Source organism: Gracilinanus agilis, chromosome 2 (assembly GCF_016433145.1).
Source record: "Gracilinanus agilis isolate LMUSP501 chromosome 2, AgileGrace, whole genome shotgun sequence".
NCBI lineage: Eukaryota > Metazoa > Chordata > Mammalia > Didelphimorphia > Didelphidae > Gracilinanus > Gracilinanus agilis.
The window spans coordinates 405,985,037-406,007,146 of NC_058131.1; the positions used below are offsets into that span (position 1 = coordinate 405,985,037).

General features: G+C 38.8%; 1 protein-coding gene across 1 annotated transcript; it reads right to left on the reverse strand.

Moving 5' to 3' along the window:
- Nucleotides 1-267: 267 nt before the first annotated feature.
- Nucleotides 268-19,100, reverse strand: LOC123237581 (serpin A11-like). Its single transcript, XM_044664575.1, has 4 exons — nt 18,467-19,100; nt 7,051-7,321; nt 4,407-4,554; nt 268-764 (listed from the first exon to the last, which is right to left on the reverse strand). The coding sequence occupies exons 1-4, from the start codon at nt 19,098-19,100 to the stop codon at nt 561-563; spliced, it is 1,257 nt and encodes a 418-aa protein (XP_044520510.1). The 3' UTR covers nt 268-560.
- Nucleotides 19,101-22,110: the final 3,010 nt, after the last annotated feature.

Consider the following 22,110-nt stretch of genomic DNA (forward strand, 5'->3'; position numbering starts at 1 on the left):
GATTTGAACCTAGGACCTCTCATCTCTAGGCCTGGCTCTCAATCCACTGAGCTACCCAGCTGCCCCCTGAACATTCCTTTTGAGTAAGGGTTAGAGTTGATGGCCATGGAGATCCCTTTCAACTCTCCAAATCTGTGATTCTGTGATTAGGTGACCTTTAAGGCATTTTCTAGTTCTACATTTATGGTTTTATAGTAAGTGATCAATCAATCAATCAATCAATCAGTAAGAATTTATTTAACTCCTCCTACAAGTCATTCATTGTTCTAGGAGCATGAATGAATGAATGAATGAATGAATGAATGAGAATTTATAAAGTGAAGGCTTCAGGTCATAGGAAGGGGGCATTAACAATGTCCACAGCCTTCAGATCACCAGAAGATAGACTTTATGTCCAAAATATCCAATTATTACTGTAGTTGAAGTCATCCACTATTGAGATACTTCACCCTAATGAGTTATGCCCCAAGTATTGTGCCCATGTCATGTAGGAAAATGAGAGATTAAAAAAACATGTGACTTTTCTGAGATGACTCCCATTCCTTTATCTCTTACCAAAGTTAATTTGCAGTTGGGGTTATGATTTTTCCAAGGAAAAGCAAACTCTGGGCAGACTCTTCCCAAATCAGCAGTAGGAAAGGCCTGTTGAAATGAACAGCTGGTGGATGTGCTTGGTTCAGAGTCTCAGGCGGGGATAGAAAGGTGGAGGCAGCCACAGCCTTGGTGCCTTTCTCATTCATTTCCACCGCAACTCGGTGCAGCAACTACAAGTTGGGGGAGATGGGAGGCAAAATTAAATTCTTGGCCTGTAGAACAATATAAAGTCATAGGGTCTTAGGGCTGGAAGATTCTTTAGAGATTTTTAGACCAATTTTTCATTTTATGTATCAAGAAACCAAGGCCCAAAGTGATTTGTCCAAAGCCGCACAGTAAATTATCAGTAGGATTTACAAGTTTCCTATCTTCTAGTCCAGTTGTCTTTATATTATATTATCCTACAAATATCAGAATAGCAATAAGAACAAACTTTCCTTAAGTGCCTACTGAATCCATTTTTTTTTTTTTTTTTTTTTTTTGCTAGTGGTCAGAGGAGATGCAAAGTTTAGATTGTCCTGGACCTCAATGAGGTTGTAGTTTGGAAGGCAGATAAAAGTATGCCAGAGGAATTAGATGAATCTTAGATAAACGCAATACCTTGATTATCTCAGTAGGGTATATGCTTAATTATGGATATAATGTATATGGAAAAGGAAAGAAGTGGATACTTAATGTCTTTGAACTTTATTGTTAAAGTAATGTTGACATCTTTTTTTTTAATTATTATTCTAGGGGCAGGCTGACTGTTTTTTTGGGGGGGCTGGGAATGACAAAGAAATCTGATCCTGTTTTTCTCAATCTTTGAAGCAGGATGTTATAGGTGAAAGAATCACCTCTATTTAGAATCAGAGGACCTGAATATGAATCTTAACTCTATTATACACTACTTGGTTAGTTTGCCTTTGGGTAAGTCATTTAACCAAGGATCCTTAGTCTTCTTACTTTTGAAGGGAGAGGGTCAGTGAAATAAAAAATGAGGAAAGGATCTACTTGTACAAAAATATTTATAGCACCCCTTTTTGTGGTGGCAAAGAATTGGAAATTGAGGGGATATCCAGCAGCTGGGGAATGGCTGAGCAAATTGTTGTATACAATGGTGATGGAATACTATTGTGCTATAAGAAATGATGAATAGGATGATTTCAGAAAAAGCTGGAAAGATATGAATTGATGCAGAATGAAATAAGCAGAACTGAGAGAACATTTTACACAGTTACAGCTATATTGTGGAATGATCAACAGTGAAGGACTTAACTACTCTTAGCAATGCAATGATCCAGGACAGTTCTGAAGGACTTATGACAAAGAATGCTACCCACTTCCAGAGAAAGAACTATTGGAATCAGAATGTAGATCAAAGCATATGATTTTTTATCTTAGCTCATTTGGATTTTTATTTTATATGAGTATTTTCTTACAACAATGAACAATATAGAAATAGGTGTTGCATGATAATATATGTATAATCCAGATCAATTTGCTTATCATCTCTGGGAAGTGGGAGGAAAGGGAGGGAGGGAGACAGTTTGGATCATATAACATCAGAAAACTTATGTGGAAAATTATTATTACATATCATTGGTAAGATAAAATATCTTTAAAGATCTGAAAAAATAAAGTGACAGGGTTATACTAGATGATCATTAAAGTTCTTACTCAGTTTTGAGCTTAGGATTCATAAAGGAAGAGGACCAACTTTAAGTCTCGATCCTATAGAGAATTCTCTCCAGTGTCTGCTTTTCTATCCTCTATTGTGTGATTATACCTGCTTTGTTCTGTGAGACAGGATCATTGGTCAGAAAGTAGCTAAACTGTCAATAGCTTCTTGTGTATAATCAGTTCTAGGTATACGTTGACACTGAAATCTTCTATTTACTCAATGTTCTTTGACCAAGGAAACTTGTGAGCAGAGCAAAATCGTTTGTTTGAGAATATTGTAACCAGGGTTCATATTTTTGGATAGGTTTAGACTAGATAACCTTTGAGATTCTCCCCATGTCTACAAGTCCTTAGTTAGTTCAAGGACTCTTCCTCAAAAACTTCTGTGTCTAAAGCTCAGTGCTCGAAGATATATTCTTGTGGTAGGATAGTTTAGCATTAATAGCACTAGATCAAGAGCTAGAAGGAAGTGTTAATAGTACTGGAACAAGCATGATGAAGAGGAAAGAGGACTGGCCTTTAGTCTGAACCTTACTTTTAACATTAGCTGGGTTATCTTGAACAAATCATCTCACTTCTATATATAAACTTTAGTTTCTTCATCTCTATAATTAGGGAGTTGGACTTTTGAAGTTGCTCAGTTGTTTTTTCTACTTTGTGACCTCATTTTGGGGTTTTCTTGGCACAGATACTAAGTGGTTTGCTATTTCCTTCTTCAACTCATTTTATAGGTGAGGACACTCAGGCAAGCAGGGCTCAATGACTTGCCCAGAGTTACATAGCTAGTAAGTGTCTAAGGCCAAATTTGAACTTAGGAAGATGAGACTTCCTGACTGTAGGCCCACCACTCTATCTACTACTAGCTGTCCCAGGGAGTTGGACAAGATAACCTCAATAAAAAAAAAGTTTCATGTAGTTAAAATCAAAATCCAACATCTCTGACAAGATAATTTCTCAAGGTAGTCTTTAGATGATTGTGACCCTAGAAAAGACCACTTTGATTTCATAAATGATCAACATATCTATAAATATTTATATTGGGTTTTATTTTTCTTGCCTTCTAAATGAATGAGAGGGTGGAGATAGAATTTGGAATTGAAAATAAAACAAAAATGAATTTAAAAGATAAAATAAAAGAGATTTGGTAAATTGTTTGAACTGAATTATTAAATTATAATTTTCCCTTCAAATTGCTATAGACTATTCATCCTTTCTAGAAAGAATAAAACAAATCACAAATAAATGAGGCAGCATGATATAGTGGAAAAGGATTAGTCTTGGAGCTTGAAGTTATTGGGTCAAATCTCTGACACTTAATAACAATGGGAATTGGGTAAATTGATTCACTTTTTTGAAACTCAGTTTCCTCATCTTTAAAATGAAGGGGTTGAATTATCTTGGTTTCTAAGGCTACTTCCCACTTGAAAGAATTATCATTCTATGAATGACTAAGACTTTCTTCTGAAGAAAAAGAACTTATAAATGGAAACAGGAAATGATTTTATATATACAGTATTTTTCCCCCATCAAATTATGCCTTCTCTAGTGCAGTGAGGGAAGAGGAGGGAGTTACCTGGGAACTTTAATGTAACAAATAAACAAATACATAAATATGGTATTAAAAAAATAAAGACTGGTTGAATGAATGGCATAGGTCCTATACTATAGGCTATAGGATTTAGAGATCAAAAAGACCTTAGAGGTCTTATCCCTTTATTTTACAGTTGAGAAAACTAAGCCTCAGAGAAGAGAAGTAACTTGCACAAAGCCACATGGGCAGAAAGTAGTTAAACAAGGACTTGGCCACAGGCCTCTAAATGCCAAATCCAAAGTGAAGATTAGAAATCCCTTATGGTCTCTTCCAGGATATTGCACTAAAGGTCGGTGGTTTTGGGGTTCTGTAAGAAGGAAGAAGTTAAGAAACTAAAGCCATTCTTGAAATGGAGCTTTCAAGTAATCCAGCAGTGCTGACTTGAAATATATTTAGGGCTGTTGAGAAGAGCAAAGAAAGGGAGGATTAAAAAATCCCTTTGGGTTATTGATATGGTATGAGAGTACAGAATCCAAGTAGGGAAATATGATGGAAAAAAGCTAATCTTTCAATTGAACTAGTAGAGGAAAGAAGAAATGACTCACATTCACCACCTTACCTTCGAGATTGTCAGGTGTGGTTGTCCACTGGCACGGGATAGATTGACTTCTGGAGTGAATATGCTGGAAAAACCTATTTTGGGAAGTATTTCTTCCAGGCTATATTCCCCAGAAATCGAAAACTTTGGCAAATGTAAATTTAGCAGACTTCATAGATAAAAAGGAAAAAGAAAAGCAAGTCCTGTTTGATTAGACACATTGTTCCAATGCTATTCTTTGTTCCCTTCTTCCTTCCCCTCTTGAACTAAGGGAGTTGATTTTTGAGTCATATTTCAGGGAGAGTGATGCCACCCACTTGAGGTAGAGGACCAGCCAAAAGGGAGTAAGTAGTCAAATACCTTCTACGACCCACATACCTGTGTTGCTTTCAAATCCACTTGCTAGATAGGCCAAGTCCTATCTTATCTAAATTTGGTATCCCCTGAGAACTCATCATACTATTGTGTATGCAGTAGGCACTTGAAAATATTTGTTGGTTGCCAATCATAAAATCATGGACTTTAGCAAAGGAAAAGACCTTAGAGATCATTTCAGTTACCCCTCGTTTTAAGACTGAGACCCCAAAAGGTTAAGTGACTTGCCCGTGGTCACACAAGGAGTAAGTAACCAAGTGAAGACTTTAATCAAAGTCCTGGGATGACAAACATAGAGCTCCTGTCATTTCTAGAAGTATTCTAGGTAATGCCATTCAAGTATTTCTCCTGAATCCCAAATGAAATGAAAACTCCCACAGGCAAGAGGCAAATATCTCACTCTTCCTCCTTGTGAATGAAGAGTAGAGGGCAGGTGTTGATGATTAAGAAGGCAGGGAGGTTACTCTATGCCTGGGCTGTGGGGAAGAGCTCCAAATTAGGGAAAATGGGCCAGAAAAAACTGAGGATGGCTCCCAATTAAGGCTTTTGTGATCCATAAAAAAGGTTTGAAAATGGTTCTCTTTATGTGTTATTGTCCACTAGGAGATCCAAGTCTTTACTGGAATAGTTGTGATTTGACACCTGAAAATAAAATACCAAAGTACCCTAAGAGCTAGATGTATATAGTACATATAGCATGGGATTTAGAGTCAGGAATATCTGAGTTCAAATTCAGGCTCAGACACATACTAGCTGCATGATCCTGGGCAAGCCACTTTGTTTCAGTTTCTTCATATTTAAAAAGCATAGAAGTAGGAAATGGCAAACCAGTCCAGAATTTTCTGAAATGACTGGACAACCAAAGTACCATGGACTTTTCTAGCATCACCAGCATCCCTATTCATTTTAAAAAAGCATTTTTAAACATATCTCCTTTACGCCCCTACAACTAGTTATGTTCTATCCTAGGCAACTGCCTATTTTGCCTTTCTGATCTAATTTCACCTCTATTTGAGAGTTCAAAAGTCATACTTCATGACACTGGTCGAGGGCCAAAGAATGATTTCTAAAATTTCTTTCTTGAGGCAGTGAGGTAGAATAATGGATAGAATGCTGGAGTCAGGGAGAAATGTTCAAATCCTTCTTCAGATATGAGGAAATCACTGAAACTCTCCAAGATTTAGTTTCCTCCTCTGTAAAATAGGGATGATAATAGTAGCTACTTCACAGGGTTCTTGGAAGACTCACATGAGATAATATATGGAAACCACTCTGCAAACCTCAAAGTGCTCTATAAATATAAAATCTCTAATGTCACTTCCCACTCTAAAATTCTGTGGTTCTGTGAACAATAGGAGCTAAGTAGGGAGCAGAGGAGTTAATATCAGAGAAAAGGTTGGTCTAACCAGTCTTTACATAAGATTGAGAGGGTAACCCAGAAGGTTTACATTCCCAGTACCTAGGTAAAGAGAAAGAAAGGAGTGAGTGAGAGTATTTATCTTATTTATACTTTTATTTAGAATGTTGTGCTCTGCTTAGTATCAATCATTTACTTCATGGTTTCAGAAAGTATAATTAAACAAAAGGAGTTTTGGTGGAGGTTGGATATCTGTCTGTGAGGATGATTGACTAGAGATAGCTTTCCTATGCCTAAATGACTGATAGCTGCAGCTAGATGGCTAGATCAGAGGACAGAGTTCTGGGCCTGGAGTCAGGAAGACCTGCATTCAGTCTGGCCTCAGACACTAGCTCTGTGGCCCTGGACAAAGCACTTAACCTCTGTTTGCCTTAATCCATTGAAGTAGGAAAAGTCAAACCACTCTTGTTTGTTTGTTTGTTTTTGTTGTTGTTGTTTTTTTAAACCCTTAACTTCTGTGTATTGGCTGATAGGTGGAAGAGTGGTAAGGGTGGGCAATGGGGGTCAAGTGACTTGCCCAGGGTCACACAGCTGGGAAGTGTCTGAGGCCGGATTTGAACCTAGGATCTCCCGTCTCTAGGCCTGACTCTTAATCCACTGAGCTACCCAGCTGCCCCTGTCAAACCACTCAAGTATCTTTGGCCAAGAAAATTCCATGGACAGTTTGGTCCATGGGGTCATGAAGAATAGGATGTGACTGAATGACTGAACAGCAACAACAAACAGAGCTGCTATCTCCTCTCTCAACAGATTATGGGCAAGTTAGAATCAACAGGGAAAGTAGAGAAATCATTCTTCCTTCTACTACCTATATCCTTAGCTGCTAGTTAAGATATCTCAATAGGTCCTTAGAAATCCTGATCCTCCAGTTACCTGGGCAATAGTAATTTGTTCCATTTCTTCAGGGTTTCTGGTTTCAGAGAATCTTCCACTTGTCTCATTTTCCCTTCATCTGGCAGAATGAGAAGGATGAGGACATTCTCAATGTATTCCATCTGTAGTACAATGCAGGCCAGCTCCTTATCATACAAAAACCGGTGCTGTGCCTTTTGGTGCATCATAGAGAGTTTTATGATCTTCTCATCCACAGAAGAACTCAGATGCTTCTCAATCCAGGAGTGCTTGAAAGCAGGCTTCCATTTGGCTTTTGACACAGAAACAAGGAAATCATGAATGAATAAAATTCAATTTGCCAGAGATCCTTGCTGGCATTCATGCATTCAGAACTATTTTCTTTAATTCTCTCTGTAGTTAAAAGGGAGAAACCCAGACTAGCTGTGTTGAAACCTTGCCTTCTCCTCTTACTGCCTTTGGAACCTTGATCATGTCTTCTAACCTTGGTGAGTTTCAGTTTCCTCCTCTGTAAAATGAGAGAGGTGGACTAGATGAGCTAGAAGGTTCCCTTACAATTCTAAATATATGATCTTAGGGGAGCAATTTAACTTTTAGACAGGAAAAAAATAATGCTCTATGCCTGGACTACTCCTTTGGACATACTGAACAGCACCTGGAGTTCAAAAGTCATCTAACCATTTTGTACATCTTCTTTATATTTTATTAGCTATGTGATCAGTGACAAGTCACTGCCTCAGTTTCCTCAACTATAAAATGGGGATAATAATAGCACCCCTATCTTGCAGGGTGGTTGTGAGGATCAAATGAATTCCTTTTTGTAAAACAATCAAGCACATGAAAAAGTGTTTTAAATCTCTTATAATTAGAGAAATGCAAATCAAAACAACTCTAAGGTGCCACCTTACACATTTGGCTAAAATGACAGCAAAGGAAAGTAATAAATATTGGAGGGAATGTGGCAAAATTGGGACATTAATGCATTGCTGGTGGAGTTTTGAATTGATCCAACCATTCTGGATGATAATTTGGAACTATGCCCAAAGGGCTTTAAAAGACTGCCATACCACTGCTGGGTTTATACCTCAAAGAGATAATAAAGAAAAAGATTTGTACAAAGATATTTATAGCTGCACTCTTTGTGGTGGCAAAAAAATGAGGTGATGTCCTTCGATTGGGGAATGGCTAAACAAATTGTGGTATCTGTTGGTAGTGGAATACTATTGTGCTAGAAGGAATAATGAACTGGAGGAATTCCATGTAAACTGGAATGTCCTCCAGGAATTGATGCAGAGTGAAAGGAGCAGAACCAGGAGAACATTGTACACAGAGACTGATACGCTGTGGTACAATCAATTGTAATGGACTTCTCTACTAGCAGCAATGCAATGATCCAGGACAATTCTGAGGGACTTATGATAAAGAATGCTATTGACATCCAGAGAAAGAACTGTGGAAGTAGAAATACAGAAGAAAAACAACTGCTTGACCATATGGATCGATGGGGATATGACTGGGGATGCAGACACTAAATGATCACCCCAGTGAAAATATCAATAATATGGAAATAGGTCCTGATCAATGACACATGTAAAACCCAGTGGAATTGCACGTAGGCTATGAGAGGGGGGTTGGGAGGAGGAGAGTGAAAGAACATGAATCATGTAACCATGGAAAAACATTCTAAGTTAATTAAAGAATTTCGAATAAAAACAAAACAAAACAACAAACACACACAAAAACAATTAGCATAGTGCATAGAACATAGTAAGTGATTTTTGTTGATATTCAATCATTTCAGTTGTCTCCAATTCTTTATGATCCCATTTGAGGGTTTTTTAAATTTTGTTTTGTTTTTAGCAAAGAAACTGGCATATTTTGCCATTTCCTTCTCCAGCTCATTTTATAGATGAGGAAATTGAGGCAAACAGGGTTAAAAGACTTTTCCAAGGTCACACAGCTAGTAAGTGTCTGAGGCTGGATTTGAACTCATTTTTAAGCTACTTTCTTTTTGCATTATTTTTATTTCTTTTTTCCTGTCTTATTTGATTTCTTAATTTCTTTTTTAGTTCTAGCACCTGAGACCAATTGCCATTCTTCTTTGAAGTTTTGGATATGGTTGCTTGGATCTCACTATACTCTATTGGTTCTGTACCTTGCTCTTCGCTTCCATAAAAATTTTCTATGGTTAAATGTTTCTTTTGCTATTTGCTCATTTTCCCAACCTTTTTTTTTTGCCTGTGGAGTGGGAGTTATAAAAGCTGGTGATCCTGTCTCTTCTGTTGATGACTTGCAGGACTCAGCACTATGAGTTTTAGATCAATATCTCACACCCTATACCAAGATGAGGTCAAATGGGTATATGATTTAAACATAAAGAGTGATGTTATAGGTAAATTAGGCTAACATAGAATAGTTTACCTGTCATATCTATGGGGAGGAGAAGAATTTATGACCAAAACAAGAGATAGAGAACATTACAAGATGTAAAATGAATAATTTTGATTATATTAAATTAAAAAGCTTTTATATAAACAACCAATGCTACCAAGATTAGAAGGGAAACAACAAACTAGGAAAAAAATTTATAACGTTTCCCCGATAAAGTCTCAATTCTCAAATATATAAAGAACTAGGTCATACTCGTAGGGCTCCAAGTCATTTCCCAATTGATAAATGGTCAAAGGATATGAATAGGAACTTTTCAGATGAAGAAATCAAAGCTATCAATAATCATATAAAAATGCTCTAAATCCCTCTTGATTAGAGAAGTGCAAATTAAAATGACTTTGAGGTACCCACCTCACCCCTATCAGACTGGTCAATATGACAGTAAAGGAAAATGATAAATGTTGGAGTGGATGCGGCAAAATTGGAACACCAATGCATTACTGGTGGAGTTGTGAACTAATCCAATCATTCTAGAGGGCAATTTGGAATTATACCACAGGGCTATAAAACAATGCATACATTTTGATCCAGTAATGCCACTACTAGGTCTGATTCCCAAAGAGATAAAAATGGGAAAGGATATGCTTGTATAAAAATTTTTATAGCTGCTTTTTTTTGTGGTGGCAAAGAATTGGAAACTAAAGGGATGCCCTCAGCTTTTTTGAATGGCTGAACAAATTGTGGTTTATAGTGGTGATGGAATACTATTGTGCTGTAAGGAATTATGAACAGGGTGATTTCAGAAAGATCTGGAAAGACTTATATAAACTGATGCAGAGTGAAATAAGCAGAACCAGGAGAATATTATACACAGTAATTGCAATATTGTGGAAAAACAAAATGTGATAAAGTTAGCTACTAATAGCAATGTAATGATCCAGAACAATTCTGAGAGACTGAGGAAAAAGAATGCTATACACTTCCAGAGGAAGAATTGCTGAAGTAGGAATACAGATGAAAGCATATGATTTATCACTCATTTATTTGAGTATATGTTTCGGGGTTTTGTTCTTATAAGATTATTAACTTAGAAAAATGAATAATACAGAAATATGTTTTGTGTGATAATATATGTATAACCTAGATTGAATTGCTTGACAGCTCCAGGAAGAGGAAGAGAAGGAGCAATTTAGATCATGTAACTTTAAAAACTTCAGAAGAAATTTATTAAAAGAAAAATAATAAAATGGTAACAAGAAAGGTTAGTAAAAAGTCCATGTTTCCTATGCAAAACTCACCAATTTTAAAATCACCCCAAGAAGAGCGAGAGAGAAATCCAAAGACTTAGACTTAAACCCCTCCATTTAGCAGAGAAATGCACAAAAAAGAAAGCCAGAAGAGGACTGAGGGTCATAAAGGGTTGGACCAGGGAAGCCACTGCTAGTTAAAGACAGAAAAGACAAATGCTTATGGAAGGTTGCGACAGAAAAAGCCAGCATAAATATCAGCGACCTGACCCCAAACCAGGGGAATCAGGGCAAGGAGATAAGCTAGCATGAATTCTAGCAAACAGACCTGAACTCAACTAGTACCTGGAATAAAAGTGTTACAGACTAGTATCAGTTGTAGTAATCAACCGTGTGTCTGAATTGGAGGTTGGTCCTAGATAGGGGAATCCCCAAAGCCCTAAGAGTTTCTTCAGTAGAGAGTACCAAATTAGCATCTGGGTACTAGTACCAGAAGGAGTGTGCAAAAGACTGAGATCAATATGACCTCCAATGTTGAACTGGGGCTCTTCAGTGCTATGGCAAGATATAGAAACATCTCTGAAATGAGGATCATGGAAAGAGATCAAATGAGGTCTCAATTTCAAACCTGACAGAAGTCAAGGACTGAGGTAGAAAAGTAGGACCTGATACCAGCCATCATCTAAATGAGTAGTGTAACTAGCAGTCACATCCAGGCCACAGAGGGAATAGGATCAAAATAAACCCACCTAACAGTATCAGAGACTACCAATCCAATGGAATCTGAAAATATGAGTAATGCGTATTTATAAGAAGAGGACACTAAAGACAGTGATTATGGGGTAAGAGAAGCAAGAGATAAATCCAGAAGAAGAGAATGTCCATGTAACAACTATAAGCTAAAGCCTAGAGAGAGAAAAAAAAATGACTCCAAAAATACCTGGAGAAATAAAGTAAAAGACTAAAGAAGAAATTATTGATAAAATTAGATCTCTAGAGGGAAAAAATGGAAGAAGAAAGAATAGTTTAGAACTGAAAATGGATAATTTTGACCAGGGTAAATCCTTGAAAAATTGTATAATTCAAACAGATCCCAATGATTCCATAAGACAATAAGACATTTTAGAACAAAATCAAAAGGTTGAAAACTTTTAAAAATAGTGTGAGGTATCTGGGGGCAACTAGATGGCCCAATGGTTTGAGATTCAGACCTAGAGACTGAAAGTCTTGTGTTCAAATATGGCCTCAGACACTCTAGTTGAGTGGTCCCGGGCAAATCACTTAACCCCCACTGCTTAGCTCTTACCCCTCTTCTGCTTTGGAACCAATACAGAGTATTAATTCTAAAATGGAAGGTTTTTTTTTTTTAAAGTTTTTAAAAATGTGTTAGATATCCGCTAGCAAAACATACCATGGAGAGAGAGTTTAGGAACCATCTGAGTCTCCTATTACAATGGTCAAACCAAAAAAACAAACAAAAAGGGATCCAGATTTCAAGAAATCAAGATCTAAAATGAAAAGGTAAAGTGAAAACAGAAATAATTCAATAATACACCTCCTGAAAGAAACAATTAAATGCAAACTCTCAGTAATGTTATAGCCAAGATATAGAATTTATATATTTAAAAAAGTATTAAAGGGATATAGAATAAATCTTAAGTAACAAGGAACTATAGTATTGCGCAAGAACAAGACCTGTCTTACTAATATGAAGGATAGAGCTTAGAATATGATATTCTAAAAGGCAAAAGAACAATCAAGAACAACTTGTTGTGAAAGACTAAGTGTAATTCTACAGGGGAAAAATTGATTTTTTCATAAACTAAGGATTTTTAAGCATTCTTGATGAAAATATCCTGGCTGAGAATGCTGGGGAAATCTAGAAAGTTAAATATATTTGAGCAATTGGAAGGGCCTAAACTGTGATAAAGTACTTCATGTTGAAGTATTTACATTATCAGATTGGAAAAAGGAAGGGTACCTTAATAATTTTAATGTCTTCAAGGGTCTCAGAGAGAATTAAATAAGATAAACATGGTACGTTGGTGGAAGTTTACTCTATATTGTTAGAAAGGAAAGAAAAGGAGGAAAAAAGGAACTTTAGAGGTTTTTATTATAAAGGGATGAATAGAGATCGCCATTGTTAATCATAACTCCCCCCCCAACCCTCTATATAAAATGTGTCAGAGAGAAATTTAATCTCTTTAAATGTTGAACTGCTAGCAGAAACTTACTTGCTTGGCTTGTAAATTTGTAGCAACCGGGGGTTTTCAAGGAAAATGAGAATTTGCCTGTGTTTAGTTTTACATTGAGGTGCTCAGTTTTTAATAAGGTAGTATAAAACAGAAAAAAAATAAGAAAAAGTAGAAGAAGCCTGAGGGATGGGCAGAGAAAATGTTCAGAGTTAGGAGATGGAATATCTTGTTTGTAGAAGAACAAGGAAGCCAGTGTCACTGGATTAAAGTACTTGGGTGGAGGCAACTAGGTGGCTCATTGGATTGAGAGCCAGGCCTAGAGATGGGAGGTCATGGTTTCAAATCTAACCTTAGACACTTCCTACCTGTATAACTCTGGACAAGTCACTTGAGCCTCCATTGCCTACCCCTTACCACTCTTCTCCCTTGGAACTGATACATAGTATTAATTCTAAGACAAAAGGTAAAGGTTTAAAAAAATATCTGGGGGTGAATGAAGCATAAGAAACCTGGAAAGGTGGAAGGGGACAGTTTATGAAGGGCTTTGCATGTCAAACAGAAGATTTTATTTATTTTTTTATTTTTATCATGGAAGTGATATGGAGCCACTTAAAATTTTTGAGTCAGAAAGTTGGCCTGGTTAGATATGTACTTTTGAAAGGTCACTTTTTTTTAAACCCTTTCCTTCCATCTTGGAATTGATACTGTGTATTAGTTCCAAGGCAGAAGAGTAGTAAGGGCTAGGAAATGGAGGTTAAGTGATTTGCTCAGAGTCACATAGCTAGGAAGTGTCTAAGGCCATTTTTGAACCAAGGACCTCTTGTCTCTGGTCCTGGTTCTCAGTCCCTTGAGCCTGAAAGGTTACTTTGATAGCTGAGTGGAGGATGAACTGGAGTGTGGAGAGATTTATGGGAGGCAGACCAACTAATGAGCTACTGCAATATTCGACTTGTGAGGTGGTGAGGGCCTGAACCAGCATGGTGGCAGTGCCAGAAGAGAGAAGGGGTCATATATAAGAGAAATCATAAAGTTATAATTGATAGGGCTTGGCAACAGACAGGGAGGAGTCAGAGATAGTGAGGAGTGAAGGATAATATCTAGAGTTGTGAGCCTGGGCGATTGGGAGGATAGTAGTAATTTGCACAGTCATAGGGAAATCGAGGAGAAATGGTTTTGGAGAAAAGTGGGTTCATTTTTGGATACATGGAGGTTAAGTTGATGAGATGTCCATTAGGCAGTTGGAAGTGCAGGTTTGGAGGTCTGCAGAGAGGTTATGGATAGATAATTAGATCTGAGAATCATTACTAGAGAGATAATAATTTAATCCATGGGAGCTGACAAGATCACCAAATTTGCACATGATTAACAGGTAGGACTTGGGACAGAGATTCAGCAAAGGAAACTGAGAAGGAGTGGTTAGATAAGTTGGAGGTTAACCAAGAAAGAGTAGTGTCATGAAAACTGAGAGAGGGTAGAGTATCAAAGAAGAGGAGAGTGACAGTGCCAAAGGCTGCAGAGGTCAATAAGAATGTGTGAGGATTGGGAAAAAAGCCATTAGATTGGGCAATTTAGAGATCACTGTTATCTTTGGGGAGAGAAGATTGGGGTGAATGATGAGGTCAGAAGTCAGACTAGGAATGATGGTTGGGCAATGCAGGGCTGAGAATTGCCAGTGCAAGATTGGTATATGGAAAGGGGTAAGAGAAAACAGTGGAGAGTTGAATTACTTTACTAAGGGGACAAATGGGGAGGAAAGAGCCAGTGCAAGGCATGATGGCCTGGGAAAGAACTGAGGGGCTAAGGAATTGGAGGTTACAGTAAAGAGGAAGAACATGTTTTATGGTTGTATGACTGAGAGAGTAGTGGAGTGACAGCAGGTCATGATCAGATAAAGGAGTTTATCAACATAGAAATGGAGTGTTTTGGAATGATGACAAGAATAAGGTTATGACCATCTCTGTGTGTAGCTATGATGAGTAAGTTGAGGAACTGGGAAATTAAGGTTTCAATATGTTTATCAAAATCTCTTAGTATGAGGGCAAGATTTGGGGAGGAGAGAAAAACTGAGAGCTAGACACTGAAATCATTGAGGAAAGAAGAAAAGTTTTCTGGAGATCAGTAGACAAACAAGCTACCAGAATTTTGATTGAATGGGAGATATGAATTGATTCAACTTCAAAAGAGGAGAGATTACTGAGTAAGGAGGTAGAGGGAGGGCCTGGAAGTGGCACTGGGGAGCAAGGAGTGCCTGGGGGTGACCTCACTTTGTCTGACCAGAGAGATAGGGAAGGAGTGAAGGTGCAACCAGTGTTGGAAAGAGTGGCCAGGGAAGTATGTCATCAAGAGGAAGCTAGGTCTCAGAGATAGCCAGAAGATAAAAGGACTCGAAAAGGAAATTGATTTAAGAAGTTTTTTAGGGTGTGTGTTCCAGAAAGCATAGTGGAATGGATGGGTAGATTTAGAATGAGACATTGTGGAGTCTGGGTTGACAAAGACAGAAATAAGAGATCGGGAAGTGAAGATGGAGAACAGAGTTTGTATAATGACAACTGAGGAGTTAGGATCACTGGATTGGGCAATGTATGACAAAGTAGAAGTTTGTTAATCATTAAGAAATGTATTCAGGAAGATTATTAGCATCACTAGGGATTTGGTTTCAGGGTGGTGCCCTCTTTTGGGGTAAGGCTGTTCAGGCAGTGGATTAGTAGTGAGAACTGATGGAATAGGGTTTGTTGCCTATCCCTTTCAGATAGGCCAAAACTGGAGATAGGTGGAGAGAGCAGGAAAGAATGATGTCTCTTTGTCCTGTGTTTGCAAGGAAGGGATGATTAAAAAGAAGTGGATTCCCTTGCAAGTGGGAAAATGTCAATATAAGAGACTAGTGCCCAGTGGAATAGAGTCTCTTTGACTCTCTGGTAGAGGGAAGGGGCCAGGTCTGGAATGGTGTCTTTCCAACCTCCTATATTTACATCTTTCACATATGTTTCTTTATCATCATTCACGTAATGTCTACCTTTTTATAGGCCCCTGTCATCTCACACTTGGTTAGTTGGAAAAGCTTTCTGGTTAGTTGCCTTACCTTAAATCTCTCCTCACTTTAATCCAGTTTCCACTCATCTACCAAAGAGATTTTCTTAAAGTTTGGGTCTAATCAAGTTCATCCTCTATTCAATAAACTTCAGTGGCTCCTTGTTTCCCCCAGGATCAAATATAAAGACTTTTTGAATAAATGAAAGCCTGTTTGGCTTTCAAAGCCCTTCACAATCTATTCCCTTTTTTATCTTAGTAGTCTTCTTAGGAAGGTGAATTTATTCCCTTTCACAAATTATTGGTCACCTTAATGTCAGAAACGAATTAGAAAAACATAATAATGATCAGTAGTTTTAGAAACTTTAGTGATAAATTCATCATAATCTCTTTACTTTAGAGGAAAGGAAATTATAGTTCAGAGAAATTAAGTGACTTGGCTGTAGTTACTCAGCTAGTAGTTAGTATAACCAGAAATTAATCATTAAGAGCTTAATCAATGCTTGGAGTGTGTATTTTAGAAATGTAACAGTGTGATTTTAGAGTAATAATTTAGCCTCAGGCAAAAGTATGTGTATGTAGCCAGATTAAGAATGTAGTCCCAGGGTAATACCTAACTTACAAAAGAGCATGTGTCTTGTTAAAATAATTTTAAGTGTATTATTTATCATATTATTCATAAGTGAATTACTATGCCAATCACAAGTGTGTCAATCTATGTACCCTAGGCAAGTCAGCTTACACAGGAAGCAGGAGGTCATTCAGAGGCAATAGAGCTCTGAGACTGGAAGCCTCAGTGGAAGCTGCATCTCCAGAAGGAGGAATGGAAGCAATGGAAATCCTACCCCAGAAATATTGGGGACCCCCTGCAGCAGGGAGGATGGGGAGAGACAGGAAATCATCAAAGTGTGTGTATTTTATAAAACAGGATCTGAGATTTTTAACTTGGAGGAAAACCACAGACCCCTGGCCATGTGATTTCTCTGTCATGATAAAGCCAGGTCAGAAGGGTCTCCCAACATCTTATTTTTATGATTGCAAAGAATGAATTTGAACCCAGGCCTCTAAGACCCTTTGGAACAAATAGGTAGCACAATGGATCGAACATTTGACCTCGAGTTGGTAGGACTTAGGCTCAAATATGGCCTCAGACACTTCCTAGCTGTGTGACCCTGAGGAAGTCACTTAACCTTAGTAAGGTGCTTACTTCTTCTGCCTTGGAAGCAATATTTAGGAGATAAGGGTTTAAAAACAAATGAATAAGGTTCTTTCCACAGTGCAGTTCAGGTCAAAGCTTCCCCATCTGTACAATGAGAAGATTGTACTAGTTGATTTCTAAAGGCCCTTGTAGATCTAAACCACATGATTTCCCAAAATTCCATAATTGTGGTTTGTTTCTTATCAGGAGAATGGTTAAGATTTCTGCCTGAATCTCACTCAAGCAGTAGTATTGGAGTTGCCACAAGGGTCACCATAAGAGATGAGAAGAAGGGCTCTTCTTGAGATTTGTTTAGTTTGTGGTGGATCTTCTTGAGATGGATCTCTGAGGTCCTTTCCAACTCAGAGATTCTATTATTCTTTGTGAGCTGAAGTGAGCCTCACATATTTGAGCAAGTTTTAAATGTCTTTATGTCTTTAAATCACTGAATAGGGGCAGCTAGGTAGCACAGTTGATAGAGCAACAAATCTGGAGTCAGGAGGACTTCTGGCCTCAGATACTTTCTAGCTATTGATCCTGGGCAAGTGCCCTTGCCACACTTCTGTCTTAGAATTGATACCACAAATTGGGAAAGTAAAATATCTTTGAATTAAAAAACTAACAACCCAGCACTGGAGGAATCAGGAATCCCTTGTTTAGGAACCAGCATGGCCAAAATGGGAGCAGGAAATGATAATAATCTTTCTGGCTTCCTTTTGATGGTATTTTGAGAACAACAACAACAAAAAAATTGATAACATAGAAAGTAAGGGTTATTAAAAAAATTGGGGGGTAAATAGGTGGCTCAGTGGATTGAGAGCCAAACCCAGAGATGGAATGCCCTGGCTTCAAATCTGCCCTTTAGACACTTCCTAATTATGTGACCCTGGGCAAGTCACTTAACCCCTCTACCCCCTTGCCTAGCCCTTTCCACTATTTTGTCTTGAAACTGATTGTGCACAGTACTGTTTTTAAGACAGAAGGTTCAGGTTTAAAAGAGGAAATTGAGTAAAATTTGACAACATGAATATTTGAAACATGAGGAAGTGTTGTAAATGGGATTCAAAACACTCAGTTTTCCCAACTTCAAATCTACCACTTTCTAGTCCATCATCACAGCTGCCTCATTCATATATATATATGTATATATATATATACACACACACACGCATGATATATAAATATAAGCTATTTTCCCTGCCTCATACTATCGTAGTGGGATGCATGAGGAAACCAGACCAAGATGGGAATCACCTGGAAGCAGAGAGAAACAGAATCACATATCAGGTGGAGGTTTCACTGGAGGATCTCAGATCCTTTCCAAATCTGAGGTCCTATGATTCTGTGGAGTAGAGATCCATTTAAATAAAAATCCTCACCTTTAAAAAATATATAATTCACAAGCACCATTACAGTGTCCTGATTGAAGTCTTGAAGAAATTCTATAATTTCCCCATAGATTTGTTTCCTCATATATTTGTTACTAGTTGAAAAAAAGTTAGTGAAGTTGACGGTAAAAGTTGTGGCTCCATAATATTCCTTGATGCCATGCCATTCATGAAGTGGTTTTATCTGACTATCCAGGAACACAGAATTTCCTACCTTCAGTTCATGCTTTTTGTTGTTCAGGTTTAGTTTATAGAGGAGATGCTGGAAACTCTTGTGGATCTCAGATTCAGGCATCTCTGTGAGGTTGAATCCCAGCCCCTCTAAGATCTGAGTTCGAACTGTACTTTGGATACCACGGGACAACATGGCTAGAGCCATGGAGATACTTACAGGGGAGAAGAAAATGTTTTCACCAGGGGCTGCCAAAGTTAATTCCTTGTATAAGCGTAGGGCAAAAATGGTATTGGTAGTGGAGATTTTATGGCATGGTAGGGATGCTTTTGAGTATTTTTCATCCTGTAAGTAGATCTCTGTCTCATTATTTTCCTCATAGTCAGGTAGAAGCTGACAGTGAACAACAGCCAGAATCCCAGTAACCAGCATCCAGAGACAAGTAGACTCCATGCCCAGGGTTCCAGTTCTGCAGATAATGAGAGAGAGAGAGATCATGTCAATAATTCTGTTGTTGTTCGAGCATTTTCAGTTGTTTAACTTTCTGTGACCTCATTTGGGGTTTTCTTGGCAATGATACTGGAGTAGGTTTCCATTTCCTTCTCCAGTTCATTTTATAGTTGAAGAAACTGAGGCAATCAGAACTAAGTGGCTCATCCAGGGTCATACTGCTACTAATAGTCTAAGGTCAGATTTGAACTCATGAAAATGAGTCTTCCTGATCCCAAGTCTAGTGCTCTATCCATTGTGCCACCTGACGTCAAATGTAAAACCTTCTGAAACTTTCCATGACTCCCCCTTGCGTATACAATGAAATACAAATTTCTAATATGTAAGGCTCCCCTCAGTCAAGCTGCAACCAACTTTCCATCCTTAGTTTCCAAATTTTCTCTCATATGAATCTTTTGTTCTTGCCAAACTCATACTTACTCCTCTCATCATATCTTGCATTTTCTTCCCATTCTCAAGACTTTGCTCATACTGTTTTTTTTCCATCTGAAATGCTTTCCTTCTTCCTTTCTATCTAAAGAAAGCTTTCTTATTCTTCAAGGCCTAGTTCTCTCACTTGCCTCAGAAAGTCCTTCATGTTTCCTCTTTTCAGAAGTGCTCTCTCCCTCTAGCTAGAACTAACTGAACTACTGATTGGAGCTGGGATTATTGGATGGGTACTGTTGGGTGAGGGGCTTTCCTCAGCTAATAGTTCACTTACTTTCCCTTGTGGCTTGGAAGTTGGGTGTGGGTGGGGTATTGTGCCATCAGTGCTCAGCATTACCCTCAACATCCTACCTGTTGGTGTGGTGAACTTGGTGGCCTGAGGTGGTCCAGTCACTGGTATTCTAGATGTTTCCCTTCCTTCTTCTGTTAGAGGGTATGAGTTATCATTCCCTTGTCTGCCACCCATATCACTTTCCCCTCCTCTACTCCCTAGTCCTTGACCATCAGGGTAGGTTCCCCTTAGAGGTAGGAGTTGGAAAGTTTTGGATTCCCTTCTGATGACATTTGAGGCCATTTTCCTTGTCCTGTAGGATGAAGCAACAACCAGAATGTGGGTTGTAAGTTCTGCAGTAGAGCAGTGGTTCCCAAACTTTTTTGGCCTACTGTCCCCTTTCCAGAAAAAATATTACTTAGCGCCCCTGGAAATTAATTTTTTAAAAATTTTAATAGCAATTAATAGGAAAGATAAATGCACCTGTGGCGATCACCGACCTTCTGGATTGCTGCAGAACCCACTAGGGGGCGGTGATGCCCACTTTGGGAATCACTACAGTAGAGGGTCATGTCCATAGAGGCAACTTCATCCTCTTGGGGGTCCAGTTTCCCCCTAGAAGTTTGAGTAGGGTGATCCTTTTTAAAAAATTATTATAAACCTTTACCTTCCGTCTTAGAATCAATACTATATATTGGTTCCAAGGCCAAAGAGGTATAAGGGCTAGGCAATGGGGGGTCAAGTGACTTGCCCAGGGTCACACAGCTGGGACCTTCCATCTCTAGCCTGGCTCTCAATCCACTGAGCCACTTCCTGTCCCCTGAGTAGGGTGATTTTAAAGAATCTATTGTTTTTCAATCAGCATAGCAGCCTACGACCTATGGGACAGGTGAAAAGACCACAAAACAGCATCATTCTCTGCTCATTTCTGTAAAATATATGCCCTTGTCACTGTGAATGGCTTTGGGAGGGCTGAAGGCTGTAAGAATTTGTCCCAGGCCATATTCCGCTTCTCTCACTCGATCCACTGATAGTCTAGTGATAACATTATAGACTGTGGGACGCCTACACAGTAACCAGAAAAAGTCTAGTATAAGTGACTACCATGGAGAGGACATATTTAACACCCTGAGAGGTCCTATATGCAAATGTCCTATAAAGTCCACTTACCAAATTTGATGAGGCTCCTGCCCCTTAACAATGCTGCCCATAAGTCCACATTTCCAGGGGCAGAAAGCAGTACATATCTCACATTCTCCAGGGATCTGGTCAATGAATACTGATACTTTGCCTCTTTAAGCAATGTCTACAGCTGGCATTCCCTAAATGCCCATTTCACAAGTCTTGTTTCTTTATAGTAAATGTCCTGTGCAGTAACAGGGGTAGTCTGGGCTGCTGGTCTTATAAAAATTGTTCACTACCTAGTTGAGCTCTACTTCCTCCACAGGCTTTCCTAGGTGGGCAGAGATATGACTGACTTAGATTGGATGGATTTGTGCATATGCTGCCATGTCTTTCCAAAATTTACTACCCCATACTGATTGGCTTTGGATCTGGTGGTCATCCTGGGCCTACCTGTCAGACCAGGCTGCAAGTCCATTGGCAACTTCCCAGGATTCAGTAGAGATCCAGAGGGAACTGTTCCATTGCTTCCCCAAGTCCCTCACAGCTAGATGGATGGACTTTAGCTCTGTCTGTTGGGTGCTATGTCTTGTGCCATCAGCCAGTCAAAGAGGTGGTGGTTGCAGGGTGGAAGGTGGTAGCTATCCAGTGGAGATTCCCTCCAGAACTGGAGCCATCTGTGAAATGCCTCAACCCTATCAGGGTCCTGCTTAGCTAGTGGGTCAAGTGATGGAGGAGGAATATCCCTTGGGGCAGAGGGCCTTAATAGAACTTGTGTCGCCTCCTCATGTAGATTGCTGTCTTCCTAAGGACCTGGCCTAGCCCTATTCTGCAAATACCATTTTCATTTGAACAGGGTGGCAGACACCAGCTTCCTATGGTTGTTTTCCCTAACCCAGTACAATATGGGAAATTCAGTCCTTAGAGTGACAAGGGCTCTGTAACCATTGGGTAGCTATTTGGCCTACCTGCCCAGAGAATGTTTTCTATCACTGTGACAAGCAGTGGTTAGGAGATGCTGGTACATTTTTCTTGCATTCCAATAGGTGTCCAAAAACCTGTTGAGGGTCTCTAGTGGGCATGGGAACTACATATCCCATTTCCTGAAAGTGACCAGGGACATGCTGTTTATGA

Excerpts from the sequence above, each read along its gene's own strand:
- LOC123237581 (XM_044664575.1), bottom strand. The coding sequence starts at position 19,100 with ATGGAGTCTACTTGTCTCTGGATGCTGGTTACTGGGATTCTGGCTGTT. Across the intron at positions 4,555-7,050 it reads AACAAATTACTATTGCCCAG|TCTGCTAAATTTACATTTGC; the intron begins GTAACTGGAGGA and ends TTATCTATGAAG. Across the intron at positions 765-4,406 it reads CACACCTGACAATCTCGAAG|TTGCTGCACCGAGTTGCGGT; the intron begins GTAAGGTGGTGA and ends CCCAACTTGTAG.